General features: G+C 46.7%; 1 protein-coding gene across 2 annotated transcripts in view; it reads right to left on the minus strand.

Annotated features, from left to right (window-relative positions):
• aldh16a1 (aldehyde dehydrogenase 16 family, member A1) overlaps positions 1 to 26774 on the minus strand; it is a 63889-nt gene that overhangs the window by 8240 nt on the left and 28875 nt on the right. For both annotated transcript variants that reach the window (XM_078531751.1, XM_078531752.1), the window contains 10 exons: positions 26101 to 26253; positions 24569 to 24766; positions 21518 to 21625; positions 15454 to 15590; positions 14763 to 14868; positions 12675 to 12835; positions 12415 to 12582; positions 11156 to 11360; positions 4672 to 4857; positions 2777 to 2902 (listed from right to left, as the gene is read on the minus strand). In XM_078531751.1, the coding sequence (XP_078387877.1) occupies positions 2777 to 2902; positions 4672 to 4857; positions 11156 to 11360; positions 12415 to 12582; positions 12675 to 12835; positions 14763 to 14868; positions 15454 to 15590; positions 21518 to 21625; positions 24569 to 24766; positions 26101 to 26253 (1548 nt within the window). The remainder of the gene's footprint in view (positions 1 to 2776; positions 2903 to 4671; positions 4858 to 11155; positions 11361 to 12414; positions 12583 to 12674; positions 12836 to 14762; positions 14869 to 15453; positions 15591 to 21517; positions 21626 to 24568; positions 24767 to 26100; positions 26254 to 26774) is intronic.

A 26774-nucleotide genomic window follows, 5' to 3' on the forward strand; every position in this document is an offset into this window, starting at 1 on the left:
GGGAATTTATGGGTTAAATTCTATCAAAAGTCTAATCTTTCTTTAATTTAGCAATTAACTAAAAGTTGCTGCTAGGGTTGGAAGGTGAGTTTGAGTCCAGCCTTGAAGCAGGCTCTGCTTGCAACTGTAACTAGTTAATTAAGTAACTGGCTTAATCAGGTTTACAGAGGCTAGGTTAAGAGGCAATAAAAGTAAGCTATCTTATAGTGCTGACCTTGTCTTCACTGGAGTGCTGTGTTTGGCTGCAGTAGAGAGCTTCAGTTGGAGATTGGTGACTGAGGGAATTTAAGGGTTAAATTCTGTCTAAAGTCTAGTCTTTCTTTAATTTAGCAATGAACTAAAAGTTGCTGTTAGGGTTGGAAGAAGGTGAGTTTTAGACCAGAGAGGAGAGCCCAGCGAGAGCAATATAAAAGGGCACGAGAAAGAGAGGCCGAGACCGGAGAGGAGAGGCATACCCCTCAGGACCTTCAGGCAGTAGAGTTCAAAGCGACATCACTATTCAAAAAGTAACGCGACACAGGGGAGGCAGCTGATTGGTAAGTAGGGTCAGGTGAGTACTTCTACTTTTTCTACTAATTAAACTGATGTAGTCCATTAGCTTAAAGTGAGGACTTTGGACTGTAGTGGGAGTGTTTGGAATGGAATAAGGCCCCTAGCTTAGTTAGTATTCTTTAAAGGGAGTAACTAACAAGCTTAATCTAAAGGGAAGTCATGGCAGCAGAGCTCCTCCTGCCCAATGTGGAAAGTCATGGACACTTCCAGTGTCCCTGGTCACCACGTGTGCAGGAAGTGTGTCCAGCTGCAGCTACTGGCTAACCGCATTTCGGAGCTGGAGCTATGGGTGGATTCACTGTGGAGCATCCGCGATGCTGAGATTGTCATGGACAGCTCGTTCAGTGAGGTGGTCACACTGTAGGTAAAGGCTGAACAGGCAAAAAGGAGATGGGTAACCACCAGGCAGAGTAGAGGAAGGCAGGTAGTGCAGGAGTCCCCTATGGCCGTGCCCCTCTCTAACAGATATACCGTTTTGGATACTGTTGAGGGAAATGACTTCTCAGGGAAAAGCAGCAGGGGCCAAGTCCATGGCGCCATGGGGTGGTTCTGCTACACAAGAGGGGAGGAAGAAGAGTGGCAGGGGTATAGTGATAGGGAATTCAATAGTAAGGGGAACAGAAAGGCATTTCTGCGGCTACAAAAGAGACCCCAGGATGGTATGTCGCCCCCCTGGTGCCAGGGCCAAGGATGTCTGAGAGAGGCTGCAGGGCATTCTGAAGGGGGAGGGCAAACAGCCAGTGGTCATGGTACATATTGGAACCAATGACATAGGTTAAAAAAAGGGATGAGGTCCTACAAGCTGAATATAGGGAGTTAGGATGTAAATTAAAAAGTAGGACCTCAAAGGTAGTAATCTCAGGATTACTACCAGTGCCACATGCTAGCGAGAGTAGAAATAACAGGATATATCGGATGAATACGTAGCTGAAGAAATGGTATAGAGGGAAGGGATTCAGATTCCTGGACATTGGGACCGGTTTTGGGGAAGGTGGGACCAGTACAAACAGGAAGGGTTGCATCTGGGCAGGATCGGGGCGGGGGGGGGGGGGGGGGGGGGGGGGTGTTTGCTCATGCTGTCTGGGAGGGTTTAAACTAGAATGGCAGAGGGACGGGAGCCTGAGCAGGAAGACAGAGGAGGGAGAAACAAGACTAGAAACGAAAGACAGAAAAGTAAGAAGCAAAATTGGAAGGCAGAAAAAACAAGGGCGATAAACAAATAGCTTTATTTTTCACTATGACGCCAAGATGACTAACCAGGTTAAAAAGGCAAGTCTAAAGGCATTGTATCTTAATGCGCGAATTAACAGCCCAAATAGATAAAAACAGTTATGATATAGTTGCAATTACAGAGACATGGCTGCAGGGTGACCAAAGATGCAAACTGAACATCCAGAAGTCCACACCTGGAGTATTGTGTGCAGTTTTGGTCTCCCTACCTAAGAAAGGATATACTTGTCATAGAGGGGGTGCTACTACAGAAGGCTGTGGAGGCCTCAAAGGGTATGGAGAGAAAGCGAGAATATGATATTGAGATAGAGGATCAGCCATGATCATACTGAATGGCAGAACAGGCTTGACAGGCCAAATGGCCTACTCCTGCTCCTACTCCTAGTTTCTATGTTTCTATCCTAAGCTCTGCTGCCCATATCTTAAACTCACAAGTCCCATTCACCCAACACCTGTGTTCACAACCCACATTTGCTCCCAGTTAAACAATATCTCGATTTTATCTTGTTTTCAAAACCCTCCTTTGCCTTGACCCTTCCTATCGTTTAGCTCCTCCAGAGCCCTATAATCCTCTGTGATATCGACATTCCTCTAATTCCGGCCTCTTCCGCATGCTTGATGTTTAATGCCTCACCATTGGCGGTTGTGCCTTTAGCTGCCAGGGCCCTGCTTCTGTGAAGCATCATGGGACTTTTTAATACATTAAAGGTGCTATATAAATGCTAGTTGTTGCTGTTTTTGCAGAAACCATCAGGAATCCATTATTAGATTCCAGCCAAAAGTAATTCACTTTTTTGCTTTGGCTTATGAGCTAAAACTGCAACAGCAGCTTTGAAAGATGGACTAGCTCCCATTCTCGACCATTAAAATTGCTTCGGCTCTCCTTTCCCAGCCTACTCTTTTATCCCTGCTCTGTGACCCAGTGCTGCAGTTGCTTACAATGCAGAATGCTGCACGTTTCCCCATGGAAAGCAGTTGCACAGTAGCAGCTTACTTTTTCAGATCCAAAGTACCACATGGCTTGGACATCTTGATGCTCGACTAGGGATTTACTGAGGTGGTCTCGACATCCAGTCAGAATATTCACAACACCGGCAGGAAGATCAGAGGTTTCAAAGACCTACAGAAGCAGAAATAGGAGTTCTTCAGTTACAACGTGGAATGCTCATGTAAATTAGCCTGACTTTAATCCACAGGTATGGTCTATTATTAAGATAACTTCTGATAATGATTAAGACTATTTTTAATGACTAAAACATCAACAAAGCAGTCCTGAATTGGAAAGGATGGTTCCACCTCTATAATGTCATAAAGGCATACGGCTATAATGGAAAAAGGATTTTTTTTTAAAATTCGTCAAATTTTTTCTTCAAATCGTTCATAAAAAAGACGGGATTTTAAGTTATCGCTATACAGTGCAGACAATTAACATCAGTTTTTTAACCTCTGATCAATATATTAACTCCAGCCAATCTGCTTATCCAATGTGTAATAAGTTTGTTTATACATGAGGAATGCTTTAGAAATGTAAGTAGTTGTTGTTGTTTAGAGATAGATTTGAATCCAAAAATTAATTGGGCAAGTCTGGAGCACAGAACTGGGCATGTGGAGTCGTGCCGAAAATGGTCACGATTAAGGTGAATTTTATAGAATAGGGTAGCTGAAGCTTCAATCCGTACCTGACAAGATTATGCCTGACTGGATGCCAGTGCTGATTTTAAAATGTGGAAAAGCGTTCCAAATGCCAGCACGAGCACATAACGTGATGTTTGAGAAATTAAAGTAACCAGTTCAATGCTACTATGGACATTAAATAGCAAGGCATCAACCCGAAATGGTGCCAGAAACAGAGGGAAAAATAAACAGGAATCTATTTCTAGATTCTAGGGTGGGGGGGGGGGGGGGGAGATCATGATTCATAAGATCAAACAGTGCAATAATCGTAACGCAGAATCCAAGGCGGTGTGTTTAACAACACGTAGAAAAAGTAAGAAAGCACTGCCCACAGCTTTAGATCCCTCAGCTGGCTGGGCTCCTCGAAGATGCTCGTCAATCCGCATCCATAGAGAGATGATTGCTAACAGCAGCTCTGAGCAGGAACAGTCACCAGGCTGCAGGCAACCTGATGGCCTTCGAGTCAAGTAACCATGGGCACAGCTGGACAGCAGGCAGTTCTGCCCCTTGAGCCTGTGGCACAAGTGGAAACAGCACACTGCTTCAGGGAATGTTAGAGAAGAGAACTGTCTGACCAACAGGCACCCGTACATTGGTGCCCCTGGAACTATAGTACAAGAAATTCCAAAACCTACCAGAGCAAAGTTTACACGAAATTTTTACCATAAAGATAAAATCCGTTGCCAAACCTCATTATTCATGCAGATTGATCATTTTTTTCTCACTGTTCTCACCCACTGATGGCACTAAACTCTAGTGATACCATTTTATGGGTGCTGGGGCACCTCTGGTAACTCGCCCAAGTACCCAGTCTTCACATGTGAACCCAGTCAGCAGGCTATTCAAACATGAAGGTTTCAATCCTGTCCTCACTAGAAATTTCTACCTGTGCTTTTCAACATGGAGTCCTGGGTAGGAATCAGCAGCGGAAACCCTAATAGACCGAGGACTGTAAATGCTAATAGTGGCCCATCTGAGATCAGTTAGCTCAGTATATGTTAGTGATGAAATCTACTACATTCCTGGTCTGGATAACTGGATCAATAGATTAGGTGGGTTGAGACTTTCAAAAAGTTTAAATTTGTGTCACTGGCTGTATAGCAATATAATCATTACAGCACAAACCAAGAGTGGGAGAAAAGGTGGGAAGTTTTCTACAAGGGCAATCAAAAATATCTCACTGCTGCACAGATATCTTCAAACTCTCGCTTGTACCTGGTAGAGTTCCAAGGCTGGCAGAGGATACCTCTCACTGGGAACAATGACGACTGCATTTCCTCGAACAATGGCTGGAGCAAAGAGACTCACAAAGCTGAGCAGGGGATTCTCATCTGGGCACGCAATGGCTATCACCCCAACCGGCTCCCGAACCATGACTGTGGCACCATAAAGCAGGGTTTCCTTCAAGAGGGAGAGAATAGTGAGAGAAGTTAATGTTTTAATGGTTAATAAACCACAACCCTTACACTGCTGAATGAAAAGATAGTCTATAATTACACAGTGAGCAACCTTTACCTTACTGAATAGATGGTGACTCCAGATAATTACAGAGACATTAGCACCACTTCTTTTGTGAGGCTGGGAACAGAGCAACAGCTATAATTTTACATCAAGGTGCTCAAGCCAGGATGTTACGTCAGGAGTAGTGGTGTGTATCGCTCTAATACCTCACATTAGCATTAACCCCAGTGAACGGATGAATTCTATGGTAACCCTCATCCTGCCGAATTAACATGAAATTCATAGGCGTACACAGAGGACCTTTTATCTTGATTGAACAATAGCTCAATGATGACACTAGGAGTAACACGTACACAGCATGTGTAAATATGTCAACATAACATCACAGAATGATGCAACACAAGAGGACCATTCAGCCCATCATGTCTATGTAAGAGTTATCCAATTAGTTTCCCTCCCTTGCTCTTTTCCATGTAAGATTTTTCCCTTCAAGTATTTATCAATTGCCTTTGGAAAGTTATTATTTAATCTGCTTCCACCACTCTCAGGCAGTGCATTCTACATTATAACATCTTGCTGTGTAAAAAAAAACAAAATTCGCCACATCTTCTCCACAAAGCTTCTAGTGCTTTTGCCAATTAACTTAAATCATGGCTGATGATCTTGTGTTCCGATTTCCACATTCCCATCTAACCCCAATAACCTTTGATTCCTTTGCCTGACAAGAATCTATCTACAGAGATAAAAACAAAAAGCTAAAAGCTACTGCGGATGCTGGAAATCCAAAACAAAAACAGAATTACCTGGAAAAACTCAGCAGGTCTGGCAGCATTGGTGGAGAAGAAATCAGTTAACATTTCGAGTCTTCATGACCCTTCGGCAGAACTGAAGCATAGTTAGGAGAAAGGTGTAATATAAGCTGGTTTAAGGTGGGGGGGCGGGGGGAGAGAGAAGTTGAGGGTGTGGTGATTGTGGAGATAAGCAAGCAGTGATAGGAGCAGATAATCAAAAGATGTCACAGACAAAAGGATCAAAGAGGTGTTGAAGGTGGTGATATTGTCTAAGAAAAGTGCTAATTAAGAATGGAAGACAGGACACTCAAGGTACAGCTCTAGTGGGGGTGGGGTGGAAAGACTAACAAAGTTTTAGTTTTAGATTTAAAAATAATGGAAATAGGTGGGAAAAGAAGAATCTATATAAATTATTGAAAAAAAAGGGAGGGGGGAGAAACGGGGTGGGGATGGGGGGAAGGGGGAGTTTAAGATCTAAAGTTGTTGAATTCAATATTCAGCCCGGAAGGCTGTAAAATGCCTAGTCGGAAGATGAGGTACAGTTCCTCCAGTTTGCGTTGGGCTTCACTGGAACAATGCAGCAAGCCAAGGACAGACATGTGGGCAAGAGAACAGGGTGGAGTGTTACAATGGCAAGCGACAGGGAGGTTTGGGTCTTTCTTGCGGACAGACCGCAGGTGTTCTGCAAAGCGGTCGCCCAGTTTGCGTTTGGTCTCTCCAATGTAGAAGAGACCGCATTGGGAGCAACGAATGCAGTAGACTAAGTTAGGGGAAATGCAAGTGAAATGCTGCTTCACTTGAAAGGAGTGTTTGGGCCCTTGGACGGTGAGGAGAGAGGAAGTGAAGGGGCAGGTGTTGCATCTTCTGCGTGGGCATGGGGAGGTGCCATAGGTGGGGGTTGAGGAGTAGGGGGTGATGGAGGAGTGGACCAGGGTGTCCCGGAGGGAACGATCCCTACGGAATGCCGTCAGGGGGGGGTGAAGGGAAGATGTGTTTGGTGGTGGCATCATGCTGGAGTTGGCGGAAATGGCGGAGGATGATCCTTTGAATGCAGAGGCTGGTGGGGTGATAAGTGAGGACAAGGGGGACCCTATCATGTTTCTGGGAAGGAGGAGAAGGCGTGAGGGAGGATGCGCGGGATGTGGGCTGGACACGGTTGAGGGCCCTGTCAACGACCATGGGTGGAAAACCTCGGTTAAGGAAGAAGGAGGACATGTCAGAGGAGCTGTTTTTGAAGGTAGCGTCATCAGAACAGATGCGACGGAGGCGAAGGAACTGAGAGAATGGGATGGAGTCCTTACAGGAAGCGGGGTGTGAGGAGCTGTAGTCGAGGTAGCTGTGGGAGTCGGTAGGCTTGTAATGGATATTGGTGGACAGTCTATCATCAGAAATTGAGACAGAGAGGTCAAGGAAGGGAAGAGAAGTGTCAGAGATGGACCATGTGAAAATGTTGGAGGGGTGGAGATTGGAAGCAAAATTAATAAATTTTTCCAGGTCCCGACGAGAGCATGAAGCAGCACCGAAGTAATCATTGATGTACCGGAGAAAGAGTTGTGGGAGGGGGCCGGAGTAGGACTGGAACAAGGAATAAAGAGACAGGCATAGCTGGGGCCCATGCGGGTACCCATAGCCACACCTTTTATTTGGAGGAAGTGAGAGGAGTTAAAGGAGAAATTGTTCAGTGTGAGAACAAGTTCAGCCAGACGGAGGAGAGTAGTGGTGGATGGGGATTGTTCGGGCCTCTGTTCAAGGAAGAAGCTAAGGGATGTAGGTGGGAAGGGACTGGACAAAGGGAGAGAGAAGGGAGTCAAGATAACGAGAAATGAGTTCCGTGGGGCAGGAACAGGCTGACACGATCACCACCAGGATGGTCTCCTTTAACTCCTCTCACTTCCTCCAAATAAAAGGTGTGGCTATGGGTACCCGCATGGGCCCCAGCTATGCCTGTCTCTTTATTGGGTATGTGGAACATTCCTTGTTCCAGTCCTACTCCGGCCCCCTCCCACAACTCTTTCTCCGGTACATCAATGATTACTTCGGTGCTGCTTCATGCTCTCGTCGGGACCTGGAAAAATTTATTAATTTTGCTTCCAATCTCCACCCCTCCATCATTTTCACATGGTCCATCTCTGACACTTCTCTTCCCTTCCTTGACCTCTCTGTCTCAACTTCTGATGATAGACTGTCCACCAATATCCATTACAAGCCTACCGACTCCCACAGCTACCTCGACTACAGCTCCTCACACCCCGCTTCTTGTAAGGACTCCATCCCATTCTCTCAGTTCCTTCGCCTCCGTCGCATCTGTTCTGATGACGCTACCTTCGAAAACAGCTCCTCTGACATGTCCTCCTTCTTCCTTAACCGAGGTTTTCCACCCACGGTCGTTGACAGGGCCCTCAACCGTGTCCGGCCCACATCCCGCGCATCCTCCCTCACGCCTTCTCCTCCTTCCCAGAAACATGATAGGGTCCCCCTTGTCCTCACTTATCACCCCACCAGCCTCCGCATTCAAAGGATCATCCTCCACCATTTCCGCCAACTCCAGCATGATGCCACCACCAAACACATCTTCCCTTCACCCCCCCTGACGGCATTCCGTGGGGATCGTTCCCTCCGGGACACCCTGGTCCACTCCTCCATCACCCCCTACTCCTCAACCCCCACCTATGGCACCTCCCCATGCCCACGCAGAAGATGCAACACCTGCCCCTTCACTTCCTCTCTCCTCACCGTCCAAGGGCCCAAACACTCCTTTCAAGTGAAGCAGCATTTCACTTGCATTTCCCCTAACTTAGTCTACTGCATTCGTTGCTCCCAATGCGGTCTCCTCTACATTGGAGAGACCAAACGCAAACTGGGCGACCGCTTTGCAGAACACCTGCGGTCTGTCCGCAAGAAAGACCCAAACCTCCCTGTCGCTTGCCATTTTAACACTCCACCCTGCTCTCTTGCCCACATGTCTGTCCTTGGCTTGCTGCATTGTTCCAGTGAAGCCCAACGCAAACTGGAGGAACTGTACCTCATCTTCCGACTAGGCACTTTACAGCCTTCTGGGCTGAATATTGAATTCAACAACTTTAGATCTTAAACTCCCCCTTCCCCCCATCCCCACCCCGTTTCTCCCCCCTCCCTTTTTTTTCAATAATTTATATAGATTCTTCTTTTCCCACCTATTTCCATTATTTTTAAATCTAAAACTAAAACTTTGTTAGTCTTTCCACCCCACCCCCACTAGAGCTGTACCTTGAGTGTCCTGTCTTCCATTCTTAATTAGCACTTTTCTTAGACAATATCACCACCTTCAACACCTCTTTGATCCTTTTGTCTGTGACATCTTTTGATTATCTGCTCCTATCACTGCTTGCTTATCTCCACAATCACCACACCCTCAACTTCTCTCTCCCCCCACCCCCCCCACCTTAAACCAGCTTATATTTCACCTTTCTCCTAACTATGCTTCAGTTCTGCCGAAGGGTCATGAAGACTCGAAATGTTAACTGATTTCTTCTCCACCGACGCCGCCAGACTTGCTGAGTTTTTCCAGGTAATTCTGTTTTTGTTAAGAATCTATCTACCTCTGCCTTAAAAATATTCAAGCATTTACATCCTTCTTTAAATAAGGAGACCAAAACTGCACACAGTATTCGAGATGTGGTCTCACCAGCTGAAGCATAACATCCTTACTTTTATGTTCAATTCCATTCCATTATCCTTCTTATATACTTACTGTATCTGCATACTAACTTTTCATGACTCATGTACTAGAACACCTAGGTCCCTCTGCACCTCAGAATTATGCAGCCGTTCTCCATTTAAGTATGCATTAAAATTTCCCTGAATTAAAATTTCATCTGCCATGTGCTTGCCCATTTCACTAGTCTGTCTCTGCCTTCCTGAAGTCTGTTACATCCTCAATGTTCACTACATTAGCAAGTTTTGTGTCACCTGAAAACTTTGAAATTATGCCTTCTATAATTGAGTCCAGGTCGTTAATATATATTGACAAAAGGCAGTGGTCCTAATACTGATCTCTGCTTGACACCCCTGTATCCTTCCCTCCAATCTGAGAAACAACCTTTCAGCTGCTTTTTCCCCCTAGTCAATTTTGTATCCATTCAGTCACTGCCCCTTTAGTCTCATGGACTCCGATTTTGCTAATAAGGCTTTAGAAGTCCAAATGCATAACATCAACTCCACTACCTTCATAAACCCTCTCTGTTACGTCAAAGAAATCATGTTTGTTAAACACAAAGTGCTTTTAACAAATCCGTCCTGGTTGTCATTTATTAACACATCATTTTCCAACTGATATTACAAAGACTAGCGCCAGAAGATAAAAAGCATTCTTATTACCAGACCTATATGAAACGGGAACAGTAACAACAATCAAGTTAAGATTAGGAATGCTTGCCACTTGATACAAAGGCTCATCTTGCAGTGTTTCATGTGCTGTTAAATATAATAAAGCTTTACTACAAAGAGCACATTTATTTATGAAAACGTGGCCATTTTCAGCAAGTGGTTGAGACTTGAACATGTTTGGCTCTCTTTCTGGTGGATTATGTAATGCAAGGTAAAGGGGAAAAGTCACTTTAAAAAGAGGACTCACTTGCTTGGAGAGAGAAGGGAGAAGAGAAGACAAATGGAATGAAGGCTTTCTTAAGTTAGCTTTCTTTTGCTGAAGTCAGGTAGTCTTATGGGTGCAATCAGGATGAAAGCACACTCAACCTGGCTTAGCTTCAACACATAAGGGTAGAAATTCAACAAATTCAAAGGCAGCCCAAAATTGGGCTTCATTAATTTTTTTCTGCCTGAGCTGATATCAGCACCCGTCACAGTCCCACACTCCAGACTTGCACAGGGGAACTTACCTGCTTACATCCCACTGCTGTGTCATGACACACTGGGGTTTAGCCATACTTACATTCTGCTAATCAGACAGTAAATCAGTGATATCATGTTCATGATCAGCACGATGCTCTGTCATTCGTGTCTCCAGACTGCCTGTCACCTTATTGCGCCCTCTTTTCCTGAATATTTCAAGGAGAACGTGATTCCACTGATAATAAACATCCAAATGGGTGAAGTAAGTGAATGCCTAGATAGTGAATTTGGCTGAAGGGTGGGGAAAACACATACAAGACTTGCTCCGAATCCCTACACAAGTGTCAACTCGCAGTTGGCAGCCTTCAGCCGGAGCAGCACTGTCTGATTTTTCACTTCGCTTGCCCAGGGATATCAAAGCAATCATAGCATCCTGACTGCCCAGCACAAATGAGGGACTGGGCTCTAAATATTTGTGCTTTGTACAAGCTCAGTTCTACACCAGCTTTAACATTTACCCATTGGGCCATCGGTGGCAGGAAAGGGGCAGGTTTGAGGGTGAATTCAATTCAGCAACTGTTTTGATTCTTCCTAACAAAACACGCGATCAGTTTACCCACCTGGACTGTGCCCCCATATTTGTCACAATAGGCGCCCCAGTAGAAAAGTCTCTCAATGCTTGAGTCCACTTCTCTTAGGGCTTCCTCGATGTCAACACCAGTCAGGGAGCTCAGGTGCTGCGCCATCTCTTCCCGGCGTACCTCCAGGTTCTCCGCCATGTAGTAGACAATCTGAGCCCTGTTGTGTGCAGCTCGCTTCCCCCAGCTGCAGGAGACAAATCACAATTCTTTCATTATTCTGTCCTGCTTTCTTCAGATTCTTCACCCCAACCCATACTGTCTTTTTGCCAGTCCATGACTTCCGAGAATCAGCAGGAGCAGCCCAATCCTAATTAAATTGGATCAGGTCTCATGCCAGGTTTTTCTGGTGCTGCCTGCAGTTAGAAAATTTGAGGGACCGGCCAAAGGTTTATTGACTTTGGATGGGAATTTCCAGTCCTGAGGCGGAGGGGGGAATGGAAAATCCCAGCCACACTCTTCCTCCAGGGCAGCCTACTCTGGCCTTTGGGTGATCTTCAATGGCTTCTAACACAGTTGCAAGGCAGAACTCAGACCGTTATACTCGTGCCTTCTGCAATCAGTTCGAGACCTGCCCTACCCACAACTCATCTCATATCCAGATACGCCAAAGGTTTTTTAAAATTCATTCACGGGATGTGGGCTAGCATTTATTACCCAGCCCTAACCTGGCACCTTTAGAAGGTGGTGGTGTTGAGCCGGCACCTACAACCGCTGCAGTGCATGTGGGCAAAGGTTGTCATAGTGGTTTGAAGCACCTGATGACTTACTAGGTTATTTCAGAGGACGGTTAAGAGGTAATCCCATTGCTGTGGGTATGGAGTCACATGTAGGTCAGGCCAGCTAAGGATGGCAGATTTCCTTCCCTAAAGGGCATTAGTGAACCAGTTGAGTTTTTACAATAATCAATGATAGCTGTCATGGTCACTATTACTCAAACTAGTTTTTCCTTTCCATTCCAGGCTTATTTAATTAATTAAATTTAAACTCCCCAGCAGTCTATTGGGATGTGAACTCACGTCTCTGAATCAGTAGTCCAGTAACGTAACCACAAGGCTACTGCTCCCATTGAGTACTATCGCCTCGAAAAGAATCAACAGAGGTCGGGGGAGGCAAGTTCCCAACACACTTCCAGGTTCTCGGCGATGTAGTAAACAACCTGAGCCTGGGAGAAAACTGAATGCGGAGATTCATACCGACATGTGGATTTATCTCGGAGCAGAACCTTTACAAACACTCACCCGGGTGCTCCTGCATGAGCGGCCTCGACTGCATTTCGGACATCTTTCCGGTTACAATCACCGACATAGGCCAGGGCCCTGCCACAGTGGTCAAAAATGGGCCGCGAGTACATGCTGTAAGGCCTCTTCTGAGCACCTCCATAGTACAGTTTATACGTACGGTCAATGCTGCAGGTAAACAAAACACCAACGAGTCAGCTAAGCTTATGAGGATGGTAAATTTAATCGGGCTTAGTGACAGAAGTCCCACGTTTTCTCACCTCGGAATGGCATCAGTCTGGTGTAGCTTGGGTCGTGCTATTTGTCCTGGGATTGGCGGTAGGTCTGCTCCATGTACGGCTGCATACGTACTATACTGAATCTCTCCTGGGTTCGGATGGGGTCGTTCTTCCCAGGCAGGCCTCACGTACTCAAACAAGCCCTAAATGGGAGAGCGGAAGGAGGGAGGACGAAAGGCCAGAGATGAGTAACTTCAAGGTTAATTTTCTGCTTCAACCCAGGGTCGTGGGAGCATAGCAAATCTCAACTAACTGGAAAACTGATCCCAGGTTGAAGGAGAGCCTCGCTTTTTAAGTTCTACAGATTCCATGCCAGCACAATATGAACACCTTCTTCTGTGCATTAAAGGAGAAAGTCTAAAATAATCCCTTATCGTTCACAACATTCCTCCACAGTGTTTTCAAAAATATACCTTCGTACATACCTTTTAACGTGTTCTTTTTTTAAAAAGAGATGTCAAGTTGTCTCTGACCAAAGATCCACCACCAGTGCAAGACTTTTCCTAGCTGATAATTTAAGGTGTCACTGGTCTGATATTTCTCACTATGTGCTGTCCTGGTCACCATATTATAAAAATAATATAAAGGCACCGAAGGGTGTGCAGAGAAGATTTATAAGGGTGATAGCAGAAATGTGTAGGTATACATATCAGGAAAGGATTGACAGGCTGGGTCTCTTTCCTCTTGAAAATAGAAGGCTGAGGGGTGACTTAATAGAGGTCTTTAAAATTACAACAGTTTTGATACGAGTGAATACAGAGAGAATGTTTCTCCTTGTGGGGAAGAGCATAACTAGCGGCTGTCAATATAAGACAGTCAGCAAGAAATCCAATAGGGGATTCAGAAGAAAAGTCTTTACCCAAAGAATGGTAAGAATGTGGAACTCACTATCATAGGGAGTGGTTGAAGTGAATAGTATAGACACATTTAAGGGAATCTAGATAAGCATATGAGGGAGAAAGGGTTGCAATGGTAGATTTAGATGAGGAAAGATGGGAGGTGGCTCAAATGAAGCATGAACACCAGCATGGACTGGCTGGGCCGAATCATTTGTTCCGTGCCATATACCTTATGTAATGTTATGTAATTCTATGATGTTTCTTGATTGAATGCATTGGAGATGTGACTGCAAACTGTACCATGGCAATATGAGCTAGTCCACACCAGTACGCGTAATACGCAAGTAGGGAGGTTATGCTTAAGTTTTAAAGGGCATTGGTGAGACCACATCTGGAGTACTGTGCACAGTATTGGTCTCCTTATTTAAGGAAAGATGTAAGTGCGTTAGCAGTTCAGAGAAGGTTTACTAAACTAATACCTAGAATGGGCAGGTTGTCTCATGAGAAAAGGTTGGACAGGCTAGGCTTGAATCCACTGCAGCTTAAAAGAGTAATTGAAACTTTAAGATCCTGAGGCGTCCTGACAGGGTGGACATGGAAAGGATGTTTCCTCTTACAGGTGAATCTAGAACTAGGGGTCACTGTTTAAAAATAAGGGGTCGCTCATTTAAGACAGAGATGAGGAGAAATTTTTTCTCTCAGAGGGTGGTGAGTCTTCAGAACTCTTCCTCAAAAGGCAGTGGAAGCAGAACCTTTGGACACTTTTAAGGCAGAGCTAGATAGGTTCTTGATAAACAAGGGGGTTAAAGGTTAGCAGGGGTCAGTGGGAATGTGGAGTTGAAGTTGCAATCAGATCAGCCACGATCTTATTAAATGGTGGAGCAGGCCTGAGTGGCCCAGTGGCAAACTCCTGCACCTAATTCATACGTTCATGTATATGTTCGTATAATGTTTTCAATGTAGAAAGAGGGCAGTGCAGTGCCCTTCGCTATCTTCGTTGCCTTCGTTGTGATCCCGATTAGCTACTGTTTACCTTCTGATATTCTTTGCCACATTCCACCCCCAAGCCACAGTCAAATTCCACGACATAATATTTAAAATTTTACTGAATCCAAAGAACATACACATTAAAAATTTGCTTTACATGTAGTCATTGGGAATGCAAAATTAATCTTTAGAATAATTCAACTGGGGATGAAACGTGGCTCTTAACCTCTCCTCCAGCACTGACCTCTTTTCCACCATCCCGTCCAAATCCACTTTCTTTGTACCCTCCAAAGCCAGCCGCAGCATCAAACATGTTGTGTCCGTTCACCCAGACCGCACCAGCCTTCAAACTAAAGAGAGAGAGTATTTATTAGCAAATCTGGAATATCGACACTGAAAAGGACCATGGTAAATTACACCAGGGACCACAGTGAGGAGGGAACGCAGAGAGGCGGGCAGCGGAGAGGGACAGAAGGAAAGGAAAGAGGAGAGTAGTGAAACAGGGAAGAGGAGATGGGGGGGCAAGGTAGGATCAAGGGGAGAGGGGATGAAAATTGATGGGGGGAGAGGAAGGAAAAAGGGAACAATGCAGAGGTATAAAAGGGAAAGTGGGAGAGAGGAAGGGAAAGGACAGGTGGCAGGGGGAGCTGCTGCATACCCCAGTGCCAACGTTACTGCCATCCTAGTTAATCAATGAACACACCAATTTATCTAATATAAAAACTGAAAATGCTGGAAAAACTCAGCAGGTCTGGCAGCATCTGTGGAGAGAGAAGCAAAGTTAATATTTTGAGTCTTCAGAGCTCTGAAGAGGAGTCATACGAACTCAAAATGTTAACTCTGTTTCTCTCTCCACACATGCTGCCAGACTTTCTGTTCTTACTTCAGATTTCCAGCAGCTGCGGTATTTTGCTTTTCTACACAAATTTTATCACCTCATTGCCACCTCCAGTGCTAACGGCAGGTTTTCAGTCCAGACGCTGCCTGCGAGTCCATACGGTGAGTTGTTTGCTAAAGCAATAGCCTCCTTCGTGGTTCGGAACGTCAGAGCGACCAAAACTGGTCCAAAAATCTAAAGGGTCAGGAGGCAATTACTCATTAAATACAACAGCAGCGGAGGTCCACAATACAAATACTTTCTTCCTGCTGCCCAGAGGCAAAGTTTACTCCTGCAAAGGGCTGAAAGCAGAAATAATTTCTCGATTCAAAGCAAAGAATGCCTCAAGCTTCACTCTGAATCCATCACGTTGCAAACTTCAAAGCTACTTTTCATCTCTCTGTTAATAAACTGACTCTTCTCACCTTCTCTGTCCACGTTGCTCCACAGCCCTTTGCACCTGCCAGGATTCATCAATAGCTTCTGGGGCAGGATGTTCCCTTCATTGGGCAGGTGCGGCGGACGGGCCCAGGATTGGCCTCGAAACAGACTGCTGACCGCGATCAGGCCCCGGCCACAATTTCGCACTCATGAAACGTGGCTCCACACTGGCCAGGAAGGGCCGTGCGGGGGCGGGGGGGCCTGTCGGCCGCCGGGTCTAATGGTGGCCCAATGGGCGGTTTAAAAGCAGACCAGGCAGCCCCTGGAAGGCTGCCGGACGTGGTGGACGTTCCCTGGGCCGGCACTATGGATCCAAGTGTAGCTGGACACAGTAGGCAGGAGGGCAGGGCGGGTGGGCATCCCCCCACCGCTTCTCTGATGAGCGCCTCGCCATCCTCCTGGAGGAAGTGGCTGCCCGAAGGGACAGCCTCGTCCCCAGGGATGGGAGGAGGCAGCCACTAGCACTTCACCAAGAGGGCACGGGAGGAGGTGGCGGTGCTGGTCAGCAGCTGTGATGTGGTGCGGCTATCCTGGGCGCAGAGCCAGAAGCACTTCAGTGACCTGCTGTGCTCAGGAAGGGGGGAGTACCATGTTGACATGGGTCAGTGTGAAGATGTGTTAAGTCTGGCCACACCCCCCCCCATGGATCTCAGGGGTATTAGAGACAGAGTGCCAAGTGTCAATCACACCGGAGCTGGCCAAGGGGGTGAGCCCTGGCTGCTTGAACTGAGGGCCTTACGACTCGAGGGCCACAACTCGGGTGTGCCCTGCCAGGTGTTCCTCAGCTGGGACTGGCCAGGCTGCAATGACGCTACAGGTAGAGAGAGTGGACTCATCAAAGCTCCTCTGTCATTTCAGGAGGAGGCAGCCACAACCAAATAGAAAGGTCACGGAATGGCCGAAGCCCTGCTAGCCTCCTAAACCTTTTGAGGTATGAATAAGGTGCCCTGGAGCTTGACAGCCAGCACCCCACCCACACGCAACCAGGCATGGAGAGGCAGGGTGCCAGAAGAAGGTAAGAGTGAGAATTTGTGCAACCATTCTAGTGTAGTCTCTTCAATGATGGGAGCCTCAAACCCGGAGTCCCCATTGATCATTGGAAGTCAAGGGCACTGTGATGCAGATCTGTGTTGTCTCACCAGGATGCCTGGCATGCACAGTGACAGTGTGATGACTTTAACTAATGACATGTCCTTCTTCTCCCTTTTAGGTTCACCAGCAGGCATTCGATCTCCGGACCCCGAAGGGCCACCCGACACCGGAGGACCACCAGGCATCATTTGCACCTGTGTCATACCCGCTCTCTGAAGCAGGCACCAGCGCAGATACCAGCACCTCGGTGGACATTACAGCAGAGGCTAGTATATCAGTGCACATTGGTGAGGGCATCGCAATCGCTTGAGGCGCAGGCAGAGGCAGGGAGAATCTGGTGGAGATCCATGAGGGTCTGTGTGCCATGGTCTCTGTTGTGGAGGAGTCCCTGTGGAGCACGACCACTTAGTTGACCTTCATGGCTGAGCGCACTGCCTCCTCCATTGAGTGTGTGGCGGCTCTCATGGAGAGGCAGCTCCAGGGACAGAATGAGGGGTTCCTAAGGTCACGCTCGGACCTGCAATAGGCACTGGCCTCAGGTGGTCAGTGTGGGAGGTGGATGAGGTACCCAGTATCCCAGTTACGTGCCCGTCCATCAATGGTGTGCAGGGAGGTCCACAGTGACCTCACGTTGGCACACGAGCTGCCTCTCATCTCCACAGGCTCCTCAGGGCGCTCCGGATGACGGCAGCAGCTCCTCCGCCCCTTTGCCAGTGACCGCAGCGTCTGATGAGGCTGCGGTGACTGGGGAGACCCCAGCCATGGCACTGGCTGCTACCTCCCAGGCAGGGACAGCACAAGCTCACAGGGTCCACTGGCCAGAGGACAGAGGACAACCGCCAAGGTCATCAAGACCAACAAGACAGCAGAGTCTGCAGGCTGTCTCCAATGCTGATGCCAGCAGCAGGGGGTTCACCTAGATGTAACACTCACAAACACAAGCTAAAGGCACCATGAGCACAAGAGGGACAGGTCATGGGTGATTTTACGTTCATTTTTGTTTACATTATGTGTACTGGTCCGATGTTGAATACCAGAAAAGTTTATGTTAAGATTATTGAATTGGCACAATGACACAAATTGTGTTTTTGTTGTCAGGGCCTAAGTATGCTTCATCTTTTTACTTCATTGGTGCGGGGAATGCCAATATCTAACGCTGGACGTAGGTGGCCCTGAACTTTATTGCACAGGCACTGAGCGTTCTTTGTATTCAAATGAAAGGGTCCTTTCAGACATCTGGGATGGAGGCGGCAGCCCTGGCATGCGTTTGAAGCTGATCTTTGGTGGACTAACTGAAGGAGCTTTGGATCAAGACGTCCCTGGTGTCCCTGTCTCCCTGCAGGTTACTGAGGTCTGGCTCCACGCCCTCAGCGTGGACTCTCTTTGGACTCTCTACTGGATTCATCATCTGTGACTTGTGCAGCTGCATCAAGATCCTCTTCCTCCAGTGGGTCCCCCATTGCCAGTGCCACGATCAGTGACACCCGCTCTTGGGGGTATTGTAATGCTCCCCCTGAATGGTCCAGGCATCAGAAGCGCATCTTGAGAAGACCTATGGTCCTCTTTACAACTGCCCTTGTGGAGGCATGACTTGTATTGTAACATTTCTCTGCCCCTGTTCTTGGGTGGCGGAGAGGCATCATGAGCCACATCTTGAATGGATACCCCTTGTCACCCAGCAGCCATCCATCCAGTCAGACTGCAGCACTGAAGAGCCTTGGCATCTGGGAGTGTCTGAGGATGTAAGTGTCATGGGAGCTGCCTGGGCACCTTGCACAGACTTGCAGAATGTGCATCCTGTGGTCACACACTATCTGCACGTTCATGGAGTGGAATCCCTTCCCACTGACCCGCTGGCGTCTTGATGGCCATGTGTGCAGTCGATTGCACCCTGGACATGGGGGAACCCAGCAATCGCTGTAAAGCCTCTGGCTCGCTCCGCCTGGCTGGTCTCGTCCGTAGGGTAAAGAATAAAAGTCAGTACCCGCCTGAACAGAGCTTCTGTCACCAGCTTGACGCAACCGTAGATAGCTGATTGGGAGACTCCACACAGATCCCCCACTGACCCCTGGAAAGAGCCAGAGGCATAGAAGTCGAGGGCCACTGTGACCTTCAGAGCTACTGGCATGGGGTGTCAACCCACACAGTCGGAGCTGATCTCAGGCCCAATCATCTGACAAATGGAGGTCACGCTCTCTCAAGAGGCGGAGCCTCCTTCGGCATTGCACTTCGGACATATTGAGGAAGCTGCATCACCGCCTGTAAACCCTGGCAGCAGGATAGTGGCGTCTTCTGCGGCCCCTTCCGCCTTGGACTACCTGCTGGCCCTGCACCCCTTGTGTCTGCGCCTCTCCTCCCACAGGTGGCTCCCCTGAAATCTGCACCGGGACACCTGGCCTCCTCTCCCTTCTGCCCCTCTCTTCCTCCTCAGAAGAGGTGCCTCCAGCGGAGACCACAATCCCCATTACCAGGGTAAGGGAAGGCTGTCTGATACCTGGAACGGTCTACATGGTCTGAATCTTTCGGAGGCCTGGCAGACAGCAATGAGTCCTGAAATGAGACCTGAATATTTCAAGAATGAAGCCCTGAACAGAGATGAAGCTGCCAAGTACCAAAAAGCAACCAGCTGCAAACTTATCTCCAAAATTTGCCACTACTCTCACTGGCAATACTGCTGACCTTTTTATCCCGCCCTTGGATGAGGTTTGTGAAAACGTCCGCTGGCCACCTGCCTGTTTTGCTCGTGCGATGAGCAAGGAAAAAAAATCACAGTCAATTGGACTGTTAAGGGCCTTAAGCGGCCACGTAATTATTGGCGGGAGCCACTCCGGCACCCACGCCCGCCAGCAAGATAGCCTGCAAGTGCACGATGACGTCAGCAGGCGCACCTGACGTCAGCGCGCACTATTTTACTCCGGTTCAGGTCTGGCGCACACCCTCCTGCCGGACAAAAATTCTGCCCCTAGTGTCTACTTGGTTTATTCAAGCGATGAGGAGGGGTAATACACTGTGTGGAACTCAACTCCAGCCACAAAGATCCCAGAGTGAGATTCCTCATTTATTTCCCCCACGGGATGTGGGCATCACTGGCAAGGCCAGCATTTATTGCCCACCTCCAGCTGCCCTTGACCTAGGGAGTTACGAGTCAACCACATTGCTGTGGATCTGGTGTTACATGCAGACCTAATGAGGTAAAGATAACAGATTTCCTTCCCTAAAGAACATGAATAAACAGATGGCTTTTTATGATAATCGATAATTTCATGGCACCTTTACCGAGACTAGTTTACAATCCCAGGTTTTTTTTAAATTAAATTTAAATTCCTCCAGCTGCTACAGTGGGATTTTGACCTGGGCAACCCAAAGCATTAGTCTGGTCCTCTGGATTACTGGTCCAGCAACATTTCCACTTCACCACAGTCTCCCCTAGATTTGTGGCGAGTTAATTTACCTCAGGAAGATACAGCACTTTTCACAACTTCAATTTGTCCAAAAGCTCTTGACAGCCAATGAAGTACCTTTGAAGTGTAGTCACTGTTTAATGTACGAAACAGTGCAGTCATTTTACACACTCCAAGCTCCCACAAACAGTAATATGTTAAATGACCAGATATTCTGCTTTTAGTGATACTGATTGATAAATATTGGCAGGACACTGGGGAGAACTTGCCTGCTCTTCTTTGAAAGAGTGCCATGGGATCTTTTAAGTCCACCTGAGGGGGGCCAGTGGCCTCGGTTTAAAGTCTCATCTGAAAGGAGAGGACAAGATTGGCTGCAGTGCTTTCTATAGTTAAACAGCCTGCTAACATTAAATAAAAACAGAAAATGCTGGAAAAGCTCAGCAGGTCTGGCAGCATTTGTGGAGAGAGAAACAGAGTTAGCGTTACAAGCCTAATATTAATTATCTACATGGAAATATGCTACTTTGGGAAGGAACTGGTGTGTGACTGGCGCTCATGAAACCAGACCCCAGCAGGAGCAGAGAGGGAGGGGTAGATTTATACAAGTACAGTGCATTCTTTGTTCGCGTCAGCTGTGGCTCAGGTGGTAACACAGCTAACTCTGAATCACATGGTTCTGCGTTTAAGTCCCACTCCAGGGCTTGAGCACAAAAATCAAGGCTGACACTCCAGTGCAGTGCTGAGGCACTGTTGGAGGTGCCATCCTTTGGATGAGATGTCAAACCAAAGGCCCATCTTGCCTGCTTGAGTGGAAGTAAAAGATCCCGTGGCACCATTTCGAACAACAGCAGGCGAGTTCTCCCCAGGGTCCTGGCTAACATTTATCCCTCAAATCAACATCACAAAGAACAGAGTATCCGGTCATTATCACATTGCTGTTTGTTGGGAGCTTGCTGAGTGCCAATTGGCTGCCCTGTTTCCTACATTACAACAGTGACTACACTTCGAAAGTGCTTCATTGGCTGTAAAGTACTTTGGTCGTGAAAAGTGCTACATAATTTATTGTTTTAATATTTTTTATTGCTTTATTTCTGTGAAATGAAAAGGTACTACAGGGAAGAGTCAAACCATTAAATTAGTTGCTCTATGAGAAAATGGAATCTGATCTTCCAGAAAGGATTTATTTACTTCTTCACGGACAACACGGGACACTGTGTTCACATTGGTGATGAGGGTGGGTGGATAGAAGAGACCCTTCTGAGTCTTCTGATGTATTTCTTCACACATCTGGTACACCTGCAAAGAGAGAGAGAGAAATTTAATTTTGCTGCCCTGGGTCAACGGTGGTGATTGTGAAGAAGGAAAGCCCTGTCTTTAGAGAGTCGGGGGCCCTCTGGCCCATCATGTCTGTGCTGGGCAAAAGAGAGGTTACCAGCCTATTCCCACTTTCAAGCTCTTGATCTATAGCCCTGGCACTTCAAGTGCATATCCAAGTGTTTTTTTAAATGCAATGAGAGTTTCTGCCTCTATCACCCTTTCAGGTAGTGAGTTCTAAACGCCCTCTGGGTGAAAACATTTCTCTTCACCTCTCCTCTGATCCTTCTACCAATTATTTTAAATCTATTCATCCTGATGATTGACCTTTCTGATAAGAGAAATAGATACTTCCTATCCATTCAACTTTAAGCGCCTCAATTAAATCTCCTCAGCCTCCTCTGTCCCATAGAAGAAAACCACAGCCTATCCAATCTTTCATCACAGCCAAGAATCTCCATTTCTGGCAACGTCCTCGTAAATCTCCTCTGTGCCCTCTCCAGTGCGTTCACATCCTTCCTGTAAAGCAGTGACCAGAACTGTACGCATCTTTGTCACACTTGTTCTTAGTGAGATGCTGTGCTGTCAGAGAGCCAAATGAAATTAGCTTTGGACGCTTGTGTATATCTTGTAATATATAGTAGGTTACAGCACTTCGAGTGATTATCCAATTATTTTTTAAATGCGTGACAGCTTCTGCCTCCACTACCCTTTCAGGCAGAGTTCCAGAACCCCACTGGGTGAAAAAATTAGTCCTCAGCTCTCCTTTAATCCTTCCATCAATTACTTTAAATTTATGTCTCCTGGTTATTGACCTCTTTGCTGTTGGAAATAGGCCCTTCCTATCCACTCCATCTTGGCCTCTCAATTTCATCCACCACAACTAAATTTCCCCTTAGCCTACCTTTCCAAAGAAAACAATCGCAGCCTATCCAATCTCATAGCTAAAATTCTCTATTGTTAGTGAGTAAACAGGGCTAAAGTGCATTAGAAAAAAGGATTATACAAATATAAGTTTTCCCTGATGATCCTGTGATCTGTGCAATGAGTAGTTGAACCTAACAGACCAAAACATCTGTTGCAATCCCTGGTCTCTGTTGAGTTACGTTATCTGATACATCTCTGTAGCAGCATCACATCTGGCCCTAGCACCACTGAAGCTGGGAAAAAACACATCTGGTGACTATATGGTGATCTCGACTGGAACAGCATGTTGTCTACATCATTGATGACAGGATCAGGCTTAGCTGCACTGGTCCCCACAAGTCAAAATACCTGTGACATTCACTGTCAAGGCCACTCATGCCTAATAGGCAATTGAATGAGGTACTGAATGACAAGGCATTCAGAAGAGATGGGGAGGAAAGCTAACTGGAAATAATAAATACAATTACTCTAGAGTAAAACATAAACTGTTGGGATGACGCAACTTGCCTAGTTCCAATTATCAAATTCATTTTAGATTCCAAAGCTAACTTCCACAGTGTAGATCGTCAAGCTAGATAAGGGAAATCTGATGAAGCCAACAACTTGGGTTTTAATTGTTTGAAGCTTATGGGAGCAAGGAATGATTGAGGGTGGTAAAGGGGTTCTGAAGCCATTGAAAGAATTGTTTTAAGCAGGAGATGGTGTAGCGAGTCTCGATTCTAATGGAGTCACGGGCAGGGAGGAGCAGTGTTGGGATTATCAATCACTAATCATAAATTGTCTCTAGAGGTCATCTACAGGAAATCGCTAGAACAGGAACATAGGCCTGAATTTTACCTTTGGCGGGAGCGACCAAGAGACAGATCGCTGACCACTATCGGCCCCCGACTGCGATTTCACGCTGGCTGGCCAATTAACGGCCAACCAACACGTGCCGAATAGCTCAGCGCTTCCGGGTTGGGGGGGGGCGCGATGATGTCACCATGGACGGGCGTGAAGGCAGGCAGCTGCCTCAGGGTGCTGCAGACATTCAAGTGATGAAATAAAAGTTTAAAAAGCTGCAAAAACTGTCCATGCATCGCAATCAAGCACCTGAAAATATACCTCATTAAAATGCTGTTCACAGATATTTACTTCTATTTTATTTCATAACAGAGATTTCATCCCACCCTTGGATGAGGTTTGATGAAAAATGTAAAGGCCGGCTGGCTGATCTGCCCGTCCGCCAGCTGTAAAGTTGGATGTACCACGAAAAATCGGAGGCAATTGTGCCGCTAATGGGCTTATTTGTCGGCGGGTGAACACAAAAGCCGGAAGCGCGCCCACCGAAGTGAAATATCGTGCGAGTGCGCGATGATGTTGGGACGCTCACCTGACGAAATCTCACGCGGTTTTATGCCCGATTGGGTCGGGCACACGCCCGCCTGCCCACAGGACGTGAAATTCTGCCCATAGGGTTGTTGCCTATCCAGCTTTGGACTGGCCAGTTCAAAATGTCAACCTTCACCAGAATGTATGGGGGTTATTCTGGGACACGAATCCTTTCCCATTGGAATGAAAGAGAATGGAATGAGATCCAAAATGGAAAACCTCCATCCAACGGTTTCAATTCCATGTGCAAGTACCACATTTGTAACATTCATCAACGTATACTTGTTGAATAGATAATCTCCTTTCAGGTACTAGCTAGCATCAAATTGTGCACACTCTAAGCCTTCATGCAAATAAAGGATAAAAAGGAAAATGCTGCAGATCTGAAATAAAAACAGAAAATGCTGGAAATATTCAATAATAACTTGAGTTCCAAAGAAGAATTATATTCAGCTCGAAACGTTAACTCTGTTTCTCTCTCCACAGATGCTGCCAAACCTGAGTTTTTCCAGCACTTTGTTTTTATGCAAATATAGGAATTCGCTCACAGACAAGTGTCAGCTTAAAGGGAATGAAGTTTCAATAACTGAAAAATAATTAAGACAGATATGATTTTTGACCTCTTACATCTGCTCCTTCAGCCTTGGCCTGTTCCACGTACTCCGTGATCGTCTTCTTCTGCGATTCATCCACCAATGCACCCATGTCAATGCCCTTGTCCAGGCTGTCACCCACACGTAGGCGTTGCATTCGTTGCTTCAGCCGCTTAATCAGGTCGTCTGCAATCGACTCCTGCATCAGCAGCCTAGAGCCTGCGCTGCACACCTACAACAAAGGAACATCATCAGCCCTGGAGAGATCCAGAGTATCTCATATTTATTTTCCAGCTGATACAGGGCGAGGAATGCCAATGCTGGGGAGTGGAGCACTTTCCCTTTAGTACACTCAGTGTCAGTACCGGATATTTCCTGGTGAGTTTAGAGGCAAGATAAAGCTCCCTTTGCTCAGCTCCAACCAGGCTCAGGACTGGTGTTGGCTGCTACAAAAGCCCTTATGCAAAAGTGTGGAAACAGCCAAGTCTGTCAACTGTGACTGCAGAGAGGCATCCTAAGCAATGAAACATCTCCTAAAATGCTCTCCATTACCAGAGTCATGCAGCCCTGAAGATCTTCAACTCTCGAGCCACAGCCTGCATGGAACAGTGGTGAGAGGAGGGATAGCGACATGTCAAGAAGCTCTAACCATTTGTCTTAACCATCCCAACCTCAGGAGATCCTGCTTTCAAGTAGAGAACATGCACTTGGAAAACTAGCCATCCTTGTGAAACTGGCCATAGTGTCAGAGCAAGAGGAATCTGTACTGTCAGACTCCTGCTGATGAAGGATGGAAACAGCAACTGTGTTGAGTTGGCTGTTCTCAGTCAGGACATCAGCTTGTACGCTGAAGCTTGCTCTAAAAGGAAATGACACTCTGACTTGTATCTTACCCAACTGATCATTCTTTATATGCAAGTCTAGGCAGTGTATGGGGAAGGCTATTCAACCATGGGTACCGGTTTTCACAGCTGAACCCTACCCTGTCCTAATCAGACACAATCACAATGGCACTTATCAGCAGAGGTCAACGGCAGGTGTTTAGGAGCTGGCTTGTCCACCAGCCTAGCACAAGTTACTGAGGCCCATCTCGTACACTGGCTGGCCGTGTTTGTTAAGATCCCTTGAAACATTATCACCAAAGTCTCTTACAGCCTTGCTTAAAAACCTTCCCTTTGAAGTCCATTATTACCAAACGAAATGTCACGTCATGTCGCCATAGTCCCAAAGGACCATAGACATCTGTCTTCATCAGAGAGAGAATTTTTTTTAGCAACTTGTAGCTTGAGGGGCACCACTCCGCAAGTGCGGGGCAAGACCAAGAGACAGGGCCTCCATGAAATATCACAGCCAGTAAGGGAATTGAAACGGCACCGCTGGCATCTTTCTGCATTGCACTCTAGGCATCTAGCCAACTGAGCTAGCTGGCCCCAAATGAAATTAAATACTCTAACAAAGCCAAATGTTTGAACTGGGCTACAATAGTACATTCCCTTGGGTGTTTGTTGTCTGGACAATATAGAGCATGCAGCGTATATTAACCAAACTCCCTGCCACTAGCCTTACCTGTCCTTGGTTAAACCAAATCGCATCCACCAGGCCTTCTACCACACTGTCCATATCCGCTGTATCAAACACAATGAAAGGAGATTTCCCGCCAAGTTCCAGTGATAGTTTCTTGCCGGTGCCAGCTGTAGATCGACGGAGGAGCTGCCCAACCTGTGTGGCAGAGTAGAAGGGTCAGGTTACATAATCAACCTAGCTAAATTTATAAGATTTAAGGGGTTTGACAGGGTAGACACAGAGATTGCTTCCCCTGGCTAGGGAAATCTAGAACATGGGGCCACTGCCTCAGGACAAGGGGTCAATCAATTAGGGCTGAGACGAGGAGAAATTTCTTCACCATGAATCTTTGGAAGTGTCTACCCTAGAGGGTTTTGGGATGATGGTGGCATAATGGTAATGTCACTGGACTAGTAATCCAGAGGCCCAGACTAATGATCTGGGAATGTGGATTGAAATCCCACCAACTGCCGTGGTGGGATTTAAATTCAAATAATCAATCTGTAATTATAAAGCTGGTCTCAGTAATGGTGGCCATGAAACTACCGTTGAATGTCGTAAAAACCCATCTGGTTCACTAATGCCTTTTAGGGAAGGACGTCTGCTGTGTTTACCTGGTCTAGTCTATGTATGACTCCAGATCTACACCAATGTGGTTGACTCTTAACTGCCTTCTG

The sequence above is a fragment of the Cetorhinus maximus genome, chromosome 29 (assembly GCF_964194155.1).
Source record: "Cetorhinus maximus chromosome 29, sCetMax3.hap1.1, whole genome shotgun sequence".
Classification (NCBI taxonomy): domain Eukaryota; kingdom Metazoa; phylum Chordata; class Chondrichthyes; order Lamniformes; family Cetorhinidae; genus Cetorhinus; species Cetorhinus maximus.